This window comes from Acomys russatus, chromosome 9 (assembly GCF_903995435.1).
Source record: "Acomys russatus chromosome 9, mAcoRus1.1, whole genome shotgun sequence".
NCBI classification, from domain to species: domain Eukaryota; kingdom Metazoa; phylum Chordata; class Mammalia; order Rodentia; family Muridae; genus Acomys; species Acomys russatus.
The window spans coordinates 54,096,286-54,117,385 of NC_067145.1; the positions used below are offsets into that span (position 1 = coordinate 54,096,286).

The 21,100-nt window shown below is 41.8% G+C and overlaps 1 protein-coding gene across 2 annotated transcripts in view; it reads left to right on the forward strand.

Moving 5' to 3' along the window:
• Usp6nl (USP6 N-terminal like) overlaps positions 1-21,100 on the forward strand; it is a 126,103-nt gene that overhangs the window by 79,423 nt on the left and 25,580 nt on the right. For both annotated transcript variants that reach the window (XM_051151356.1, XM_051151357.1), the window contains 3 exons: positions 3,788-3,827; positions 12,214-12,294; positions 16,776-16,883. In XM_051151356.1, coding sequence (XP_051007313.1) covers positions 3,788-3,827; positions 12,214-12,294; positions 16,776-16,883 — 229 coding nt within the window. The remainder of the gene's footprint in view (positions 1-3,787; positions 3,828-12,213; positions 12,295-16,775; positions 16,884-21,100) is intronic.

The following is a 21,100-nucleotide window of genomic DNA, read 5'->3' on the forward strand; positions in this document are numbered from 1 at the left end:
GATGGGACTTTATCATACTGTTGGATGAAGTTTTTGGTGTAAGTATCTAGAGATAGAGATGACTTTCTGTCCCACCCTGACCAAAAGAGCACCTCTCCTATCTTGGCTATGTGTAGGTTTCGATTGCTGCTGCAGTTGAAATTAGATTTTAAATCCATGGTCAATAATACACAACACAGTGCAGTGCAATGCCATACCGTACCATCCCATCCTATCCCATACCACACCATACAATTCTGAAGAACCTTCCAGCCTTCTGGATATTTCTGAGTTCTTATGTAGATGCAGTATTGGATGTAAGCTCTTTGCTGTGATGTATAAAGAAGTAACCATAATGAACACAGTGGAGGATTGACTTGGTTTGATAACAGAATTCATATTAGGTATAAAAGCTGTTGCCAGACTAGCCTGTGATGGAGTTACAGCTGCAGGCTGAAAAGTTGAGCTTGCCTAAAAGGTTGGAGAATCAACACTAGCTACTACAGCTCTTCTGGACAAAAGATTGCCTGGTATTTTGATAAATAACACTTTTAGTTCACATGTTTTAAATAGGAGAATTAAAAGGAAACTGTACCAGAAATAGAGGGAACCAAATTAAATCTAAACATCACATGTTCAACTACTTATCCAAATTCGTATATCTGTAAAATGTAGTTGAGTTAGTCTATGGCTTCCCTTTCTAAGTCTGTAAGATTCAGGCGCTCTTGCTTTCAAGATTGTCCATTTTGGTTGAAAGATTTGAGAACTCTTACCAATCTTATAGGCAAATTTTAACTAGGTTGAATTTGAACTTAGATAAAATTTTCTCCAAAACAAAAATGAACCCTATATTCAACTTAACTGATTTTAGCTATTTTAACAAAGTAGGCTTCCAAGTACATGCTTGTTTGACATTTAAAGAAGCACTCGGTGAGTTGCTGGGAGATGACAGACACATACTTAGCAGGACATTAGAGCCTGGCTCAGATGACAACCACGCCAGCTGAGGTCTTTCTTCTGACCACTGCAATTGGAGGGGCTGCTCGTCAGCTGAGTGTTGTCTCTGGCAGTCCACACAGGCCTGCACATCCTGTGCTCTAAAGCAGCAGATTGATAGTAGTTGTTTCTTACCAAGAGCAGATACAAAGTGTTTTTGCATTTGTGGTCCGTGTGTCTTTGTTACAATGACTCAGCTCTGCTGGTAATAGTGAGACAACAACCCAGACCCCAGATGATATCTAAGTGAGTAAGAAGGACAGTGTTCCATTAAATTTTTATTTACAGAAATAGACAGCAAACAAGATTTGACCCATGGGCCATGGTTTGCTGACGTGAAGGAGTACATCTGTGTATTGCTGGCTGTTTTTTCCTCTTTTCTGCTCTAAGGAGATTTACTTAACAAGATACAGATTACTGGAGCCAGTGTGGTGGTGCAAGTTTTTCATGCAAGCGCTTGGGAGGCAAAGGCAGGCAGAGTTCTGGTCTACAGAGTGAGTTCCAGGACAGCCAAGGATACACAGAGAAACTTTCTTGGGGGAAAAAAGAAGGAAAAGGAGAGGGGGCGGAGAGAGAGGAGGAGGAAGAGGAGGAGGAGGAAGGAGGAAGGTGGTACAGATTATTGGCGTAAGCAAACATGCCTTTGGCCGTATTCACTGAATACCTTGACTGTCCCTGTGATGTTCTGGACAACATGTGGAACTCCTGGTGAGGTGGCATTCTCTCTTGTCAGATGCTATGAGCCTCAGCGGATGCCTGCACAGAGCCTTGAGGAGGGCAAGGCCTGTGCACACAACAGGCTCTGTTGGATAGGAGAGAACCCAGGCTTGCTCTGTCATCCATCTATGAGGTCCAGAGACTGTGCTCAATCCCTAGAATTTCTGTTTTTCCTGAGAACTCTTTTCTCAGCCTTCGCACACTCTGTACCCTTCGTGCACTCTAGCAGTAGCTGAAGACCATTTAAATGCACTCGCTTATGTTGTAGCGAACATTTTTGTGTTAGGCGAAGGGACTAAATGAAAATGTTTATTTTCTTATCTATGAAAAGAGGGATTTGGGGTTTCTCTCTAAATTCTCTTTTGGCTTTTATATCACTTTTGTCAGTTCCATTGCTATAGCTAAATGGTTCATCTAAGGACTCTTAAAGAAGCAAAGAATGACATAAAATACTAGGCTCTTGAATAATAGTCTGTCATGTTCTTAGAAGTGGTGTCACTTGATCTCAAGAGAAAACAGAAGCAAAAATATGCACATATTGTTGCCAAATCATCCATACTATTGAGAAAACTGCTGAAATCATTTTTGTTTATATGCAATACTTTATTTATTACTGACAGTTAATATAAGTGTCTCAGGATATTTTAATGTGAGAAGTGATAGCACACATGAACCAGATAAATGATTTTGTTCTTTTTTAATAAAAAAAAATACTGTTGAAGTTTTGACAACAAAGTTTTATTTTACAGATTAAAAGTGGTAGTTTTCTTTTAATTCACAAGTCCATTGAAAGCCAATATTTCTTTTCTCTTTTCTGATATTGGGAATTAAGCCCAGGGACCCACTGATGCCAGGCATATACCGTACCCTACCAATGAATTGCTTCCCTCCATGATTGAGGGGTGGGGGAAGGGCTGGTGCTCACATGCACACATATACATGCTCAGGCACATGTATGGGTTCATGTGTATATATGTTCACATGTGTGTATGTATGTATGAGGAAGCCAGAGGTCAACCCTGGATGTTTCTCAGAAGCCATCAGGCTTGATATTTTCCCCTTTGGTATAGGTTTCTCATTGGACCTTGGGACTTGCCAGTGACACTAGGCTGGCTGGCCAGTGAGTCGCAGAGATCTGTCTCTGCCTTTTTAGTGAATACCACCGTGTGTGTGTGTGTGTGTGTGTGTGTGTGTGTGTGTGTGTGTGTGTGTACACATGTGCAGTTGTTAAGGATTGAACTTAGGTCCTCATGTTGCACTTTACAAACGGAGTCAGCACTCCTGGTCTCCCAACCCTCATTTTACATTTTAGACAGGGTCTCACCAAGTTCCCCCGGGCCGACTTTGAACTCACTGATACCCAGGCACTTGTTGAGTTTCATAATTTTCTTCTACTTAGCCTCTTGATTAGCTGAGGTTTCAGGCCTATTCTACCAGGCTTGGCTCCAGTTTTTTTCTGTGCTAATTTTAAATAGTAATTTTATTTTAGGCAGTAGTTGGGACCAAGAATGAAGGCGATGGTCAGGGCACAGGGCGCACGCTGAGCAAAGTGTCCAGGCCAAATCTCACTCACCACTTGGTCTAGTAGAAGTTGTATGGAGCTGAATTTACCTGTCGTTTGTGAGCACTGTCACACTACCCCACTAGAGTCCAAGTAGCTGTGAGAGAGTGTGTGATTCACAAAGCCTAAAACATTACTGCTTACTGGGACAGGGGTTGCTGAACTTAGTCTAGGGCAGTATTCTCCAACAGAACTTTCTGCCATAATTGAAATGTTCAATACGGCAGCCTCTGGCTACATAATTTTTGTGTAGTCAGATTGCCACTAGTGAGACTTAACTTTGAATTGCTCCCTAGGACAGTGACTACTGTGTTTGAAGTTGAGAGCTGTTGTGACTACAGACCAGATATTATTTTCGGTTGAATTTGGTGCAGTGGAAACATGAAACACACATCTCTTGTGGTGACAGATACATATTACACATGATACATGCCTGCAGAATATATTACACATGATACATGCCTGCAGGATATGGTTCATAAAATCTGCTTTGATTTCAACCATTTCATTTGTGTATCTTGTTATTCTCTGCAGTGAGGAGGAGCTCCCGTATCATAATGCAGCTGCGGACCGGGTAAGTGTGGTCTGTGTTTGTAGTACTTGATGAATTGCCTTGATAGGAATAGAATCTGCCTTTGTGATTTTTGAGTGTTGTGTTGTGTGGAGCTGGCATTGTTAGAATAGGATCATAATTGTATCCCTTTTAAGAAAGTCATTAAAATAAGTGTGAAATGGGTTTAGGAGGATTTATGAGATTCTTATCTTTGTTTAAAAATAAAGAAAAGGTCAGGGCTCTAAAATGCTCTGCCCCTGCTCAGTTCAGGCTCTACCTGTATGAAACAGCCTCTCTGTGGCACGACTTTTCTCCATCCACCCACCCACCCATACCATGTACTTTTGTGTGTCATGAGTGTTTTGGGTTTGGTTATTTTCTCTGTCATTTTTTGTTACTTGGATGAAGTCCACACAGTGTAGTTGAATCACTTCTTCCTCCCGCCCTCCTTCGCTACCCACTCAGCTTTTTGTCCTTTTGTTTTTAAACCCTTCAAGGACAGTTTTTGCTGCTCTTGGGTGCTGTTGTGTGTGTGGCCTTTCCTGGAGGGTGGTCAGCCCTTAAAGGAAACTGTCTTTCTCTCCCAGTAGCTATCAGCTGCCAGCAACTGGGCGTGGCTTCTAGCTCACCTCCCCCTTCACGCTGGGGGTTTGTCTGTCTTGACCTGTGCAGATCTTATGCATGCTGTCACAACTTCTGTGAGCACATATGTACAAATGCCCTGCTGAGTTAGAACACAGTTTCCTTGTGATATCCTCCGGCTCTGACTCTTACACTCTCCTAGTATAATATCTGAGCCTCGGAGGAGAGGATGTGGCTTTGTCCCATTTAGGGCACCATCTCCCATTCTCTACACCTCGAACACTTGTGAGTCTCCATGGTAATTACCTTCCTCTGTAAAAAGAAGCTTCTCTGATGAGGCTTGACAGCTACACTAACCTAAGGGTACAACAAAGAATTTGTTCCTGCCTCTGACAGACACTTCTTGTGCAATACCAATCATCTGACCTCCTGGTACCACACAGGAGGTCAGACCCTCCTGTCTGTATCCCCCCCCCCCTTCCCTCTCACTCAATGTAGCCATTACAGATGGTCTGTAACTTAGAGTAGTTTCTCTTCAGATTTTAAATTTTGATCTTTTCCTTGGCCCTGTAGACAAATGTCCCCATCACAGTCCTCCTGACTTTAGTCCACATTTTCTGAGTTGTCCCAGACTCCTTTCAGACCCCCACCTCATCTCAGCCAGTGCTTGAGCTCTGCCTTCCAGGGATCCAGAGTTTGTTGTGCTACCCTGGAAGCTTCCTGTCTTCCTGCCTGTTTGCTGAAAGTCCTTGTCATTTTCTCCTAGTTTTACCTGTTCAGCAGTTAGAATGCTCCTGTTAAAGCGAGTTAAGGTCATGTCACTTTCTGAGCAGAACCTCCCTGCATCTTCCCCACCCATCCACAGGAAGCACGAGGCCTAAGAATGTCCTCAGAGCAGTGTGCGGCCCCTCTGCGCCCTTGTGCCAGCACTGCTTCCCTGGTGTCCCCGAGTGGAGGCACGCCTGAGTCCCTCTTCAGGGCTTGCCTACTGGCATCTCCCTCTCATGAGGTGCTTTGCTGTTCTCATAGTAGCTGCAAGGCTTGGCCATTTTAGTTGTGTCATTTTGTTTTGTTTTGCTTTGTAGCCTTGGCTGTCCTGGACTCGCTTCGTAGACCAGGCTGGCCTTGAACTCACAGTGATCCGCTTGCCTCTGCCTCCCGAGTGCTGGGATTAAAGGCGTGTGCCTCCACCGCCTGGCTCCATTTTAGTTCTTCCAAGAATTTACCCAAGTCTCACTTACAGAATATGACTATCCTTGGTCATCTAACTTAAAATTGGGAACTTCTCACCCGTGATGTTAATTATCTTCTTCTTTTTCTGTATTGTACAGGACACCATTTGTGAGTTAGGTAGTGTGAGGATTTCTTATTTTGTCTGTTTCTCCCACTAGGTTGTAATCTATATGAGTCACATTCTTCCTTCTATATAACATTAAATATATTGACTAAAAGCTGCTGCAGAGTTTGTGTTGCAGTGTTCTGAATGTGAAAGGTTAGAGAGAAAAGAATTGAAATTGTTTTTTCTAAACAAAGGCTAGGCTGATTTGGCAAAATGTGTTAATCTAGTATTGATTTTGCGCTCCAGCTTCTTCACTGTTTTTATTTTGTGGTTATTGTTTTTGTTTTGTTTTGTTTTTGTTTTGCTTGAGAAAGCCTTAGAGTCTTCAAGCCAGTTATTAGATAAATCAAGAAATGTGCCAGTAAAGAAAAAATGTAAGACAAATTAGCAGAAAGTGTATGCTTGAAAATCAAGTTTGCTAATTTCTTTATAAGACTGAGATGTATAAGATTCTTACCCAGTGCAAGTATGCATATAATAATTAATGAATTAATTAATTTCCTGTTTAAAGTATTAATATAAAAGAAATCACTAAAACATAGTATGCACATGCCTTAATGATTTATTTAAAATGCCAAGCATGGTAATACATGCCTTTAATCTCAGCACTGGAGAGGCATAGGTAGGTAGAGCTCTGTAGTTGAAACCAAGCTGATGAGACCAGCCTGATCTTCATAGAGAGTCACAGACTACTAGGGCTACACTGTGAGATCCTACCTAGCTTTAAAACAAAACAAAAAACCCCTAACTATTAAAATGAGAACCATTTTTGTCTATTTACTTGTCAGCCCTTTCCCGGGGTAAGAGAGGTTCTGAGGTAGTTTCTTGAGGTAGCTCTATCCTTGGAGCCCTTTGACACATTGTACTTATTACTTTAAGGCCTTCTTTAACATTTTTCTGCATTTATTTGTTGTTAGTACACCTGTGCGTGTGTATATGCTTGCATGTGCATGTGTGTATATCTCATGTATCATATATGTACGTATGTACACACACACATACACACACACACACACAAACCTAGACTCATGCAAAGTCTAGCATTCTATAGTATCTGCCTATACATAGTGGCCAAGCACTACCATTGCTAGATAGGGAATAAAAATGTATTCATATTTTTTCATTCAGTCAGATCAAGAGAATGACGTCGTTGCTGAAGGTTTACGTTCTGCAAAGCATGCTGCTGAGGCCGCGCTTCTTGGTGCTTATTTAGGAAGACTGGTGCTCTGATGCCTGTCTTGTCAAGTAATCCTGCCTTCAGTTCTAGCTCTGCTCCTTTATGGGAGGCCATTCTACACATGAAATAGGGACAGTAATCTTCCCTCATGAAAGGATTAATGTGGTGTTTGCAAAATGATTTGGGTTCCCCCAAACAGGCACTTAAACAAACAAACACACTCGTATTTACCCCGTAGAGAACAATATTAATAATGGATTATATTATTTTCTTGAGCTTATTGATGTTTTTAATAAGGAGGAAAGGTTATATAAAACCATGAATTTTCATAAAGCTATGAAATGCCTTGCAATATTTTGCATAATATATAAATTACGAGGGCCTTTTGTTTTTAATTTATTTTGTTTATTTGTGTGCGAGCACACATATGCATGTATGCACATGTGTCGCTGTGGGCATGTATAGGTCAGAGGACAGCTGACGGTGGTTGGTTCTCTCTCTGCTTCTACCGTGTGAGTCCTGAAGATCCAGCTTCTGTTGTCAGGCTTGGCGGTGGCCAGTGTTTTACTCCTGAGCCATCGTCACAGCCCCTTTTTAGTTCTAAAAACGACACCTTCGTTTTACATGGCATTGAGTCCTGATATGTAACCACACACTCCAATGTCAAGGTTTCCGCACTTCTTATCCTCTCCTGACCTCTGCTGGTGAGATCTAGGCATGGGTGACTCCCCTAACTACTCACATGTCCTTACTAGATGACATGAGAAAAGACCAAACCTAGTGCTACTCTCATAGTTTACACAGTTACATCGTGTAGAGCCCCTCAGATGTTTGACTTGCTCCACATAAGCAAGCAGATCCCGCAGTGGACAGTTGTTACAGATCTGCAGCTCAGTTCTCCGCAGACTGCTCCCCTGTTAATGCACATTGATTTGACCCTGTGGCGTACGAAGAAGCGGAGGTTCACATGATGTGGTGCTGCGGTTTGCTAGAGCAGCTCACAGACTTTAGTGCTGTGCTTACTAGCCCTGCTTACTAAAACTATCCTTTCCAGGAGCAGCCAAAAGGGGTATGTATGCATGGGCTGAGGAAAGGAGGTGCAGAGCTTCCATGTCTCTTTGAGTATGAGAACCCCCGGTGATCAACAACCAGGAAGTGGTTGAAATTCCATAGCTGAGGGATCTTGACGGAGGCTTTATGACATAGCTGTAGTCAGTGCGTGAGGCCTGAGTTCAGTCTCCAGCATCATCACAAATGCGCTCTCTCTCTCTCTCTCTCTCTCTCTCTCTCCCCCCTTCCCCCTCCTTCCCTCCCTCTCCCATTTGAGAGGCTAATTAATAATTTAGTGTATATAAGATGATAATGATTGAATTTGAAATTTTTTGGATATAAGAATGGTTTAATGATTGGGATGTTTTTGTTCTTAAAGGGCTGCATTCTTGGAAATATTTAGATACGATGTATTCAAGTCTGATTTTTCTAGTGGATTAGCCAGAAACCCCCCCAAAAAGAAATAAATGAAATCTGGCAAAATATTAATACTTGTTAGATATTGATGAAGTACATACTAACATATGATGTAGTTTTGTTTTAGTTTTCATGTAGGTTTGAAATATTTTTAAATGAAAATTAAGTAATGTATTTAAAATAAAAAGGAAGCTAACAGAATCCATACTGTATGGGCTTCTCACACCAGTAGTTGCGCCTTTTGTCATGCTTTGGAAGCGAGCCTCCAGCCCAATGGGATGGCACTCCCTCTACCACTGTGCTGCATAGGGCTATTGTTATCGCTTCTTCTGGTTGTTTCCGTAATTCCGCTCTGAAGTTCCTACCTAAGCAGCACCTCATACTCATCTCCTTTCCCACTCTACTCAGTAGCCGCAAGATGCTACTAAATGTTTCGCATTGCTGCCTAGTTGTCCTGCCTTTATGTAAACGGTTTAATATACAACTGTTGTTTTAGGTAATGAAATTAAAAGGTAAACATGTGCTGTGGTCAGGGAGGTAATACTTTAATAATAATTAATGATTTGAGCACGAAGGCGGCTGGAGTACATGTGTTGAGTGCAACAATAATTTTAGTAGTTCTCGTTCTGTAGCATGGAGAACTGAGGTAAAGAAGAGTCAAGTGATTTGCCCCAAGGGAAGTTGAAAGGAGTCAACTCGGACTAAGCTGGTCAGTGCCCTGTCAATGCCGCTGAATGCTGAGGGAATAGTTGAGTTAGCTTGACCACGGAGGCGCTTGGGAGAGGCTCCAGGGCTTGGACATTTAAACTAGATCTTGAGAAGCTACGTAAGTCTCTGAGGGGCGTTGAAGACCAGATAGTTTAGTTTTACAATCAAGTTTAGTTGGTTAGGGGGTAAGATCTTTTTAGCTCAAGATAGATGATTTAAGTTAATAGAGATAAGATATGATAGATACTGATTTTTATTCAGAAATTTAGACCCAACAAGATAGGAAAGTTTGACAAATAAAAAAAGTCAAATCACTATGAATGTAGCATTTATATAACTCATGATGGTCTCATGGTTCTTCCTGCTGTGTGTAGTTTATCTTATTCATGTGTAAAATATAAATGTATATGTTAAAAAAGAAACATAATAAAATAATAAAAAAAGATACTGTCAGATGCCTGATGTATCAGTTACTTTCCTTGTTGCTTTGACAAATGCAGCTAAGGAAAGGCTTGTTTCAGCAGTTTGAGGGTAGAGTCCACCAAGGCAGGGAGTCATCATGGCAGAGGAGTCAAACATCTGCTCACATGGCATCCACAGGAAGCAGAGATGAGTCCTTGGTGCATAGCACTTTCTCCCTTTTTATTCAGATTCAGACCCCAACCGACTTCAGTTAACTCATTCTGGAAACTTCCTCCCAGTTATACTTGGAGCTTCACCTCTATGTGATCGGATATCTTGTCAAGTTGACAGCGTCGGCCATCATACATGGCAAGGAGAAACACTGCAGGCAGACAAATGGCAAGCCTTGGTCAGAGAGTCATGGCAACAGATAACCTCAGGATGACAGATTCACGCTGAACATGTCAAAATCTTGGGTAGAAATCATGCTATCCTGTTGAATTCCCCTTTGATTTTGGTGTGAATGAATCCATGGCTGACTGATGTTCTGTAGCCTGTTTTCCTGGGGCACTTAGGTTCACAGTTGTCATTCGTGGTTTCCGCTATTGCCTCAGAGTACTTGTTAGAACAGTCAGCTTTAGCATATTTGGTAAGAAAGTGGGTTTTAACTGGGATTACTGACTGGTATGGAGAGGGTTCCTTTGATGTGCATTCAGTCTGGTATAGCTGCAGTGATAATGCTGTAGAGTCAGCACTCAAGCCCCGCTAATATAGACGGTTAAAGTCCCACACTAGGAGATTATCTAGGGTATAATTTCTTACATGTATAGAAGAAAGAAAAGCTTGCTTAATGGTTCTTAACATGGCAGGTATATGTCTTATTCTTTCAGGATGCATACATTTAAACTAATCTAGTTTATTAATATACAAAATGTATCTTTTAAAAAGATGACTACTTCCTGGTTTATTGCTAGTTCATAGTGGTAAAAGTAAAAGCTAGCAAGAAACCTCTGGGTCCCGCAGGCTGCCCCGCCTACGTGCACGTGTGATGCTCTGGCACTGGCTTTGATCATCTGGGTATTGTCTTGTTGATAGAGGAGCATTGCGCTTCCAGGAGTCAAAGGAGGGACTTGGAATAACGGAAACGCAGGCAGTGGCAGCTTAGAGCAGTCTCTAGTTTTTCACACTTTGGTCTTCTCTAAACTCACATTTAGCAAAACATTAATCAGATTTCAGTGCCCCACTGAGTTTTAAAATTAAACGTATCTCTGGAACCATCTGCATCACCTTATCACTAATAATATAATAAAGACTGTGTTTAGCCTTTTGAAAAGTGGGATTTAATGTTCTTTTTCTCATAAGCGATCATCTTTTATTATAAAAACTCATAAAAAAGTTTTAAAGAGTTAGAAAGTAATTATAGAGTTTTATGAACCTACCTAAAGGTAAATTCTATAAAAACATTCTCATTGGTGAGGATCTTTTCCTAAACTCAGGATTTTCCTTGGGGATTTATGCTTTCAGATCTAAAATTATTGGTGGTGGGTGGGTGCCATCTGCCAGTGTACTGCCTGCCTGTTTGAGGCTGGATTGAGGCCAGTCAGTAAAGAGCCATATTTTTCGTCCAGGAAATATGATTGCCTGTGTTAGAAAGAAGATGGAGAGAGAGGAGGCTGGCTGCAGAGCACGAGCGGAGCCGTCGCCTGCTCCGAGTGCCTCTGTCCTCGCTAGACTCCCCTTGAGCTCTTTGCTTCTGCTTCCTCACGTGCAGACCTGCCTCAAAGGCTAAAGGGAACGTATGCTCTAGAGTGTAAGGTGAACCTGCAGAAACGATGTCTTTCCTGGGACGTTTTCTCTTCCTGTTGCTTTTTATCACATAATTACTACATTCCCAGGCCCAAATACTTAGGGAAAAATCATTTCTCCTTCTGGAAATCCAAAAAAGAGAGGAACAAAGCATTTTCAGTGGTAACTTGCCTCAGTTCTTAGCTCTGCCACAGATGTCAGTCTTGACATACAAGACTCTTAACTCATCATGGCAGCCTTGTTCCTTCCTTCCTGAAACTCTTTGGAACTTCTGTCAGCTCCCTAGGGTGCTGAATGGTATCAGAAACACACGTATCCCCCTGCCCCAGATGGGCTCCTCATGTTGGCTCTTTGACTGCTTCCTCATGTGACTTTGACACCAGCCTTACTTCATGTCGGAGCCCCTGCCACAGCACTGTGTCTCCCTGTGGCAGCACATGAGGACCCTCAGGGTGACAACTGTGACTTACTTTTGTATATTGTTTTTCTACCGTGGAGTTAGTTATAGATTAATCACATAGTAACTAAATTGAATTCTTAAAAAACAAACAACTTAGTTATCAAAAATATCAATATGCTAGAATTTAGTAAAAGTAGATTAAAAAGAATTGAAGTTTGAAGGTCTTTTTTGTTGTTGTTGCTTTGCAAAATACTTTAAGTTTTCTTTAAAAAAATTTTTTTTGTAATATACATAGGGTTTTCTGTGGTTGCCTTAAAGTATTAGAAACTACAAACACGCCATCTCTCTATCTTCTCACCTTGCACCTTGATGCTGGTTTCAGATTATACAACTTAGAAGCAAGCTAGCCAGGGCCTTTCTCTCTGGTGTACTGTCTTCAAAAAACATTTTCTTTGGTTTTTCTAGGCTGTGATTTGATAAGTAAAAGGACTTCAACCAATAACATTAGATTTGAATTTTATTTTAGCAAAAGCAGCTGGAAATTGAGAGAACTACCAAATGGCTGAAAATGCTGAAAGGATGGGAAAAATACAAGAACACTGAGAAGGTAAATTAAAATAATGTTATTTTCATATAAAGTTATTTAAACTCATTGTGGATTTTCACAGTAAGACTTTTCCTTCAATTATCCCAATGTTTACGTTTATATTTTTGAGATTTTGGTTTGATGAAGCATAGTGGGGCAGACAGAGCTGTGCTGGTCCAGAGGTGGAGTGTAATTGAGTTCAGCTGCCCCATTAGGTCTCCTGTGTCCCGAGTTCTTCTGCCTTTACCCTGGCCTCCTTTTGGGGCCAGGATCATTGCCATACTTCAGGCTTCACATCTGGCTTTTTTTTTGAGACAGGGTCTCTCTGTGTAGCCTTGGCTGTCCTAGACTCACCTTGTAGACCAGGCTGTCCTCGAACTCACAGCGTTCCACCTGCCTCTGCCTCCCGAGTGTTGGCATTAAAGGCATGCGCCACCACCAGGCTTCACATCTGTGACACGCTGCTCAGAACGAGAAGGAGCTGTCCTCTGCGCACTTTTCCTGGAAGTGGGAACATTCTTCTTTGCAAGCGCTCCCAGAAACCCGCATTCTGCTCTGCATTGAGTCCATGCTGACTTCTAAGCCACGTAGAGGGAACCCACAAAAAGTAAAGCTCTGACCACTCCCAGCCCTTGGCTGCTGAGGTGGCTCAGCAGGTAAAGGTACTTGTGCAAGCCCAAAACCCACATAAATAAAGTTGTCCTCGATGGCCATACAGGTGCCGAGCATGCTTTTCAAAGTTTAATGTTTGCTTGAAAGGCCATATGTTATCAGTAGCAGCAACCACAGTGCCAACAGTTTTCCTTCAGGTCAGAGCCTCATGTATGTATTGTGAGGAAATGCCTGCCAACTATGGCCCCAAATCTGAGCAGCCACAGAACTGCCGGCAGTTAGTTGTTCTTTCCAGTATAATGGTGCTCTGTGAGACCAAGCAGTTGATACAGCTTGCCATACAAACATGTACAGAAGTGCTTTTTCTGAGGTAGCCATCATCTTTGAGTGGTACAAGCTCCAGGAGGCCTTCTGGTTTCATCAGTCAGCATGTCGCTACAACTGTGCCCAAGAGCTTAGAGTCACTTCTGTTAGTGCTTTCTGTGCTATGTCACGAACATTCCTACTCAAAAGTGGCCTAAGAAACTGAGTAAAAGGAACAGTACTCTCTAATAGTTCAGGTTGTGCTTTCCCTTGGTTTGTGCCCAGTGGTAGTAGCTTTGTTCCCATCACTTTCTCCTGTCAGTGCAGAGGTCATAGTGAAAATGGAAAGTGACATCATGTTTATGCTTTGAAAATGGCTTTGGTCTTATGCTTGCAAACCACTGACATTTCACTTTCATGTGAGTAAACTTTACAAACTTAGGACATGTAGCCTGCAATAGGTCCTCCATATGTGGACAGTGGGATAGTGCTCACTTAGAGGGATGGACGTCGGGGGGTCCGACAGGAATCACAGGGAAACTAGCACCAGCCTGGCCTACAGACGTCACCTAGTAAATGCTAGGTGCCCAGGCAAAAAAATCCTATTGTAAAACTAAGCTAACTTTACATTTCTTTCCCCTATTTTCTTATTCTTTAAATTTTAAAAATTATATTTATTTGGTGTGTGTATGTGTATGGGCACATGTATGTTACATGTGCATTTGGAGGTCAGAGGACAACTTTCAAGAGTTAGTTCTCTTCTGTCATCCGTAGGTGCTGGGTTTTGAACTTAGGTTATCTGGCTTGGCTGCAGCACCTTTACCTGAAGAACCATCCCACTGGCCTATATTTCTTTATAATTTCCCCATATACACGCTTACATAAGTAAATTATCATACGTCAACACAATAAGAATTCTGTACAGCATCAGTCCCTTGGGTTTTAATAGATCTGACATAGAAGCAGCCTGGAGGCTGAAGCTTGACGTGCCGGGCCCCAGCCCGCGGGAAAAGCCGAGTCAGAACTCACCTGAAGGAGGGAGTGGGGATTGAAAGCAGGATACAGAGACGCGAGAAATCACGAATCAAGTCAGGAAATTTCTGATCAAGATTCACTTTATTGCCGACTAGCAGGAACATATATAGAGCAAGGTCAATAGGATTTATTCTAATCTCACTCACCCTAGCCCCCGGGCAAGAATACAATAGCCTAAATCGCTCCCCGTAGAACTTCCTAGATCCAAGTTGAGACTTCTCTACTTCTTTCAAAGGTACATTAGTCCAAGGCCTCGTGAGGTAAAGGTCAGTAACTCAAAGGTCACAGCATACAGCCTAAGCACAGGATTTCTGACATGGCAGAATTTGGCATGGCTTCTTCCCACATTGATGGAATATTCTAGTTTTAAACTCGAGCCTGCCACTTAATAACTGTAACACGGGACAGCAGTAGCACCTACTTTCTAGAGTTGTTGTGGGGATTAATTAAGCCGCCTCAGTATGACACAGGAAGTGTTACTTATTAGCCCAGGAAGGGCTGCTTCATGGTGCTGGGAAAACCAGAGCTAAGCAAAGGCAGGGAAGGTTTTGGTATTGTAGGACTCTTCAGCCTTTAATGAGGATCATGTCCTGCCATTAGAGGCAACTCACTCACTGTGGAGATCGCTCAATTATTGGGCATCTCACAGAGACAATGTCATTGTTTTTTCTTTGTGAGTATCTCAGATATCCTTGTTTAAAGTCAGACTCTTTTATTTTACACCAAAGGAAGTTCATTTTGTGTTGTTGAGTCTTTGTTTTAGCATTGGGTTTAGAACTCAAAAGATATTTTTAAAAGAAATCACTTGAAAGTGGGAAATTAGATGCGGCTTCTATGCCCGTGTTTAATAGCACACCGCCCTCAGATCGGCTTACGGCTGACAGCTTCTTTTCCTTTGTGGAAAGATTGCTCAAGCAATGATGACAGGATACATTTCTGAGCATTGCACCTACACTTTAGTTTCACATTCAGTCTAATAAGGGATCTGTAGAATTATATGGCTTTATGTTATTCTCCAGTGCATATGTATCTGTTAAAGAAAGCCAGTCTCTGTAAAGATGAGCACTTCTTTCAGCCAGGCTATTACTCTGACAGCAACTCTAGCTAATGCAGTTCCCATTAAGAGGGATTTTAGCAGAACTATTTCTTTGATGTATAATTTTAAAGCACTCTCCCTTAACTATAGTGGTGGAATCATTTGATGATATATATGGTCCAATTTGGTGTGAAAAAGAATACACCTTCTAAAAGAATTACGACCTTCAAGCCCTATTGTTTTAAATTGCACTGATGTAAAAAGGTAACATTTTATTTTTGTTCTTCCAAAGGGAGGGAGAAATGTTTTCAGAGTCCCTGCTTACATAGTAACAACGCAGAGAGATGGAAAAATGTCTTAATACAAACATGGTTCTGGTGAAGAGTTTTCGGAGTTTTAGAGCTGAAGCTTCCATGAGGGTCATGTTGCCTGTTTTCTCATGGTGATGGCTTGCCTCCAGTGATGGGGCCTTTGTCTACTTCCATGTTTCCTTGTAGGTGTGAGATGCATGTTTACATCACAGCCATCACAGGGGGGCCATAGAAAAAAGTTAACAGTGCTTTGGTGATTGAAAGAGCAAGGGATGAAAAAATGTACTGCTGTTCGTCAAGAAACTATACTTTGATGTAGTGCCTAGTGTTTTACAACATTTCTAAAACATGAATGATAATTGACAAGATGAAAGGAAAAATGTGTAGTCATAGCAAGCCAACTGTGTAAGTGGTCAGACATGGTCACCCCTCAGCATCTGAGCAGTCTGGCTTTAGAACACTGTGGAAGCCAAGTCCACAGATACACTAGTCCTTCCTATCCTGTGCTGTAGTGCTCGGCATCTGTCATCACCAGGCCAAAGTGTGCACGAGTGTTATATAGACAGTGATGACAAGAAAGAAGACTGAGGCATTTGTTAAACAGTTTTTCCTCAATAATTTTGACCTGTGATTAAGTCTAAAGATACAGAACCCTGACTCTGGAGGGCCATTTAAGAGAAGGGATAAAGGGTAAGGTAGGCAGCTGAGGTTACTGAGGTCTGAGATTGGGCTCCCGGGAGGTGGTGGCAGCGAAGAGGCTAGACAGCGCTCTCTGAACTCCAGGAGGATGCTCTTCGCACCAGGCCACTTTCTGCTGTTTGACTCACCTTCTAGCTGTATAGGGCCGGGTAGTGTATAAAAAGGAAATGTGTCAGTAAAGATGGTTACAGTTTACCAAAGGGTACCGGCTCTGCTCTTGTGACTCCAAAGGACAATTGTGTAATAGTCAAGCATTCCGACTTACCAAGTGTTCTGGACATTGGTGTGTGTTTGTTTGTTTTCCTGTTTTCTTTTGGTAGTTCTTTTCCTTCAGTGATTATGTTACCCTTTTAGGATCTAAAAAAACAGAAGTGACGGGATCTAATTGTATTGACTAGTTAAAATTTACAAATTAGTGGTCATGAGTGCCTGAAAAAAACCTGACAAATATCCAGTGGGTTAATGTTACTTTGTAACCTTTTCCAGTTTCCTTTTCTTTTAACCAGTTTCATAGACGAATTTACAAAGGAATTCCACTCCAGCTCCGAGGTGAAGTATGGGCTCTTCTTCTTGAGATCCCCAAAATGAAAGAGGAAACAAGAGACCTTTATAGTGTGAGTATTTAAGCTATCACTTTGAAATTAAAGTGCAAAAAAAATTAATTCGTCATTTCTAAGGTGATATGATGTTCTCCCATGACATGATACTATAGTGCGGCCGGGTTCCACTGAGATTTTGATGCTTACTGTTTTGTTAGTGTCAGTCTACGCAGATCTTAAATGAAAGTGTCATCCGCATCGGCCAGAATCGTCAGACCCTGGTAGTGATCCATTAGTGCCGAGGTGTGGCTATAAGGAAGACTGACTTACACTCGATTGTTCTAATAGTAAGGAGACTTGGATCATGTTAGAGTTTATGCGGCATGTAAAAGCAGAACTTCCTTCTCTGTTTCCTAGCACCGCCTACAGATGGTCGCTCAGTGGGGCTGAGTAAAGAAAAGGCTGTTCCCAAGACTGCTTGGTCTCTCCATCTTATTATTTATGAATTAATAGGTTAAACCTCTGGCTGAATGATGAATGCTTTCTTTAAATTGCATAATTATTAAATATACCTCCTTATCATTTCAGCCATACTCTGCCTCAGCCTCAGTTTATGTTAACTTTCAAAAAGAATAAGAACTTTACATTATAAATTCTTAGATCCATAGGTCTTAAAGTATGTTCCTTAGAAAATGTATTTAAGTAGAATGAATTAAAACAGAACATATGGGGGGAAAGAAAAATCAGTTTAAGCCCAGCCAGTTGTAGAAGCACTTTAGTGTCTTCAGATATTTTTCTTTTCCATGTATGAACTCAGATGAAAGCTTGCCAAATGAAAGACACTAACCAGAAGTTTAAAAGTTACTAATTTTATGAGAATACAGGTTTTCACACAGGCAGTGAGTTTGTGTTTCCGAGTATTAGAGTTTGAAATTAGTTTAGACTACAAATGAGATATTTGTTATTGGTACCAAAGTTTTAGAGCCCTTGTACACCAAGTACACCTGAGCGAGCACACACACACAGCTTAACTCCAGTGTGCCTGGCACACAGTAGGTGCTCAGGATCTGTTTAATGAATTAACATAGAAAATAGCAAGAGTACAAAGTACTTTTATCTGTTAACTATCTTAATTTCCAGGGCTGCTAGAGCCAAGAGGTGTAAACGGGGTGACTAAAACCCACAGCAGTCTATGCTGTCACAGTTCTAGAGGTAGAGTTCAGAAGTTAGTGTTGCTACAGGATGGGGCTGCTTGTCAGGGCTGCAGGGAAGGCAGGCTCCTTCTCGGCCTTCTGCCAGCTTCTGGTGGATGCCCAGAATGTGTTTCTTGGCTTGTAGGTCTGTGGCTTCTTCTCTGCCTCTTTAGTCAGGTGTCACACGTGTCTGTGTGTCTCTTACCTGAGAAGGATGCCCGCCATTGGACTTAAGTTTTATTGGAATGTACTGTGGTCTTTCCTGAATTTAATGGTGTCTTCAAAGTCTGTTTCCAAATAAGGCCACATGCACGGGTTTTGGGTAGACATAAGCTTTGGGGATACTCTTCCAACCTAATAATACATTATATTTTGTGAGTTTTTTCCCTATATAAAGCTATCCTGTGACCAGTTAATGTAAAATAGTGGTTTAATAAACCCAGTAACAACAAAACACAAATGAGCGGTACAGCTCCCAGGCTTCTTATTCAGCTCAATACCTTCAGACATTACAGTTACTATTTAATTCCCCTCATGCCATCATTTAATCACGTCTTCTTTTCCTGGCCCTCTACAAGAGTGCCTTATGCTTCTGTCTGCAGACCTCTATGAACTGGTTCTTCCTCCTTTAATCTACCAGTGTGTTGTCACACGGAGTCTGTATGCTATGTGCATACAGCCCTTTAGGGTCGCCTGAGGACATGTGTTTCCGTTTCTGGAGCAGAGCTCTGTTTGGTGTTAGGCACCACAGAGTTCAATGTCCAGAACTGTTGCTCTCTGTGAGGAGATGAGACTGAATGGAGGGCTTTGCATTCTGGGTAGTGCCTGACATATAGACAGCAAAACAGAAATCTTGACTGACTTGAAAAGAAAAATAACAAAAGGAAATAGCTTCCATTGTTCACGGAGTCTTGGTGGACCAGAAGGGGGGAGGGAGAAAAGGGCAGCCCTTTCAAGGCTCTTTGGAGCCCTTCCTGACCCCCTCTCCACCTGGGATCTGGTTGGTTTTAATCTGAAGCATCGTATTACTGTACTTTAAAAACATCTTCCTCTTTCACCTTGAGGAGAGTTGACCCTGCTTGAGTATGTTATGGACGCTGTCAGAGTGCTCTACAGGAATTACCTTACTTCATTCCTGCTGTTATGCACAGGCAGCTTTTACTACTGCTTTCCGTCTTCCCTTCCGTACAACTATCCTTTCCATGTTACAGATGAGGAGCCTGAGTTAGTGCTCACCCAGGGTAAGCACAGAAGAAACAGGATTTAAAATCTAGTCAGCTCTGGCTCTGTGCCAGGGTTTCCCCTCTCCGTTTAATTATATCACGTTCGTATCTGTCTGTGCTGTATTTAGCAGCATGTCTTAAAATGGCAGAAGGTCTATCCACCATAGTTAGAAAATCTCCATGGCATGAGCCTGGCTGAGGGTTCTGGGAGGAACCCACAGAGACACTGCTGGTATTTGACCTCACTGCCTTCGGCTCTATCACTTCCTTGGCTCATAGACTCATTAGGTCTCTTTCTTTAGTGAAAACATTCATTAATGAACCACTGTGACTATAGACCACAGTCTCTGGTGACATGGGTGTGCTCACTTCCTTTCCTTGTGTGTGTAGGGGGCACGGGCAGGGGAGGGCTGCATTTGTTTCACTGCATCTTGGACATTAGCTTGTAAACATTGAAGACATGAATAATATTTCTGCCCTATAAATTTTCACCTGCTTACCTAGGCTTTGCTTCTTGTATGGTTTTCATGTCTTTGAGAAAGCCAGTATTATAGATATGTTTGGGTCTTCTTTTTCTCTGGCTAGATTATATCTTAAGACATTTTTTGTCATGTCTTAAACAATTTTCTTACTTTGTTTGGCATCTCACTTTTTACCAGGAGGCCTTTAGAATAAGAGAGGACTCTGAACTGGACCGTTTCCTTAACAATAAAACCAAATATATACAGATTCCTATTTATCCATCTTTAGAACTCCCAAACATACTGTGGCTATTCATGTTTTCATTGGAGTATTTTGTAGTGCTGAGGTTAAAACTTGGGGCCTTATATTTTTTCTCGTGTGTGTGTGTGTGTGTGTGTGTGTGTGTATGTATATATATATATATATATATATATATATATTACTCTAATATATAATATTCTCTTATATGTATTAAAGAACTGTTATTCCACTGGACCATTCTCTCCAACCCATTTTTGTTTTCCTTAAAAAAGCTGCAGAAGGTCTCACTTGAAAACACACTAATACCACTTAACATGTATATGCATATGTGGCAGCTCCATGTATATTCTAGACATATCCACATGACCTTTATTCCCCTTTTTTCCTTCTCAACTTAGGGGTTAAAGTTAATGTTTTATATGTATTTATTGGAGTTGATTTTCGTGAAAATATTTATCACTAGTATCTGATGAATGAGACCATATGACTGTGTGTCTAGATGGTTATTTATACTTAAACCTAGGTAAGGACGAGTTGTAAAGTTTAGTCATCTTCTAGGTTAAACTTGGGCAATGAAAACAGTCACAATTTAGCTTCCTTTGCCCTGAAAGGAGAATGCCACCAGACTGTCAGAAGAGGTTTTAAAAAGATGAACCTATAAGGAATAAGAAAATGGAAGAAATAACATGTGTCAGAATTTGCATCGTAGAGTGCAGACAGGCATGTAGTAAGCACAGTACATCTGAGGGACCCGAGTCCTGTGCTGGCAGCAGGAAACTGGAGAACCCACAGCATGTGTATCTCAAGTGTCTACAAAAGTTTGTAACTGTCACTTGCAGGGACCCCTGAAAGTAAAGATGAAGCTAAACACTGAAGTGGTTGAGAGTCTGTGGGAGAAGTAGTCAGAGCCCCATGTCTCCCCTCTGCCCGGGCCTAGTGCTGTGGGTCTCTCCTAGGAGAAGCAGTCAGAGTCCCAGACCCAGGGCTATGGATCTTTCTCACTGGGAGAAGGAGAAACAGCAGCTGTCCTGGCTGTGCGGGAGTGTAATGCCCCAGGCTTCAAAAAGTTTGCTTTTACCCAAGAATACTAGCAGTCAAATGCCCATGGTCCCAGAAGAGCTGGGAAGAGATTCTCAGGGGTATGTGTCCAGTA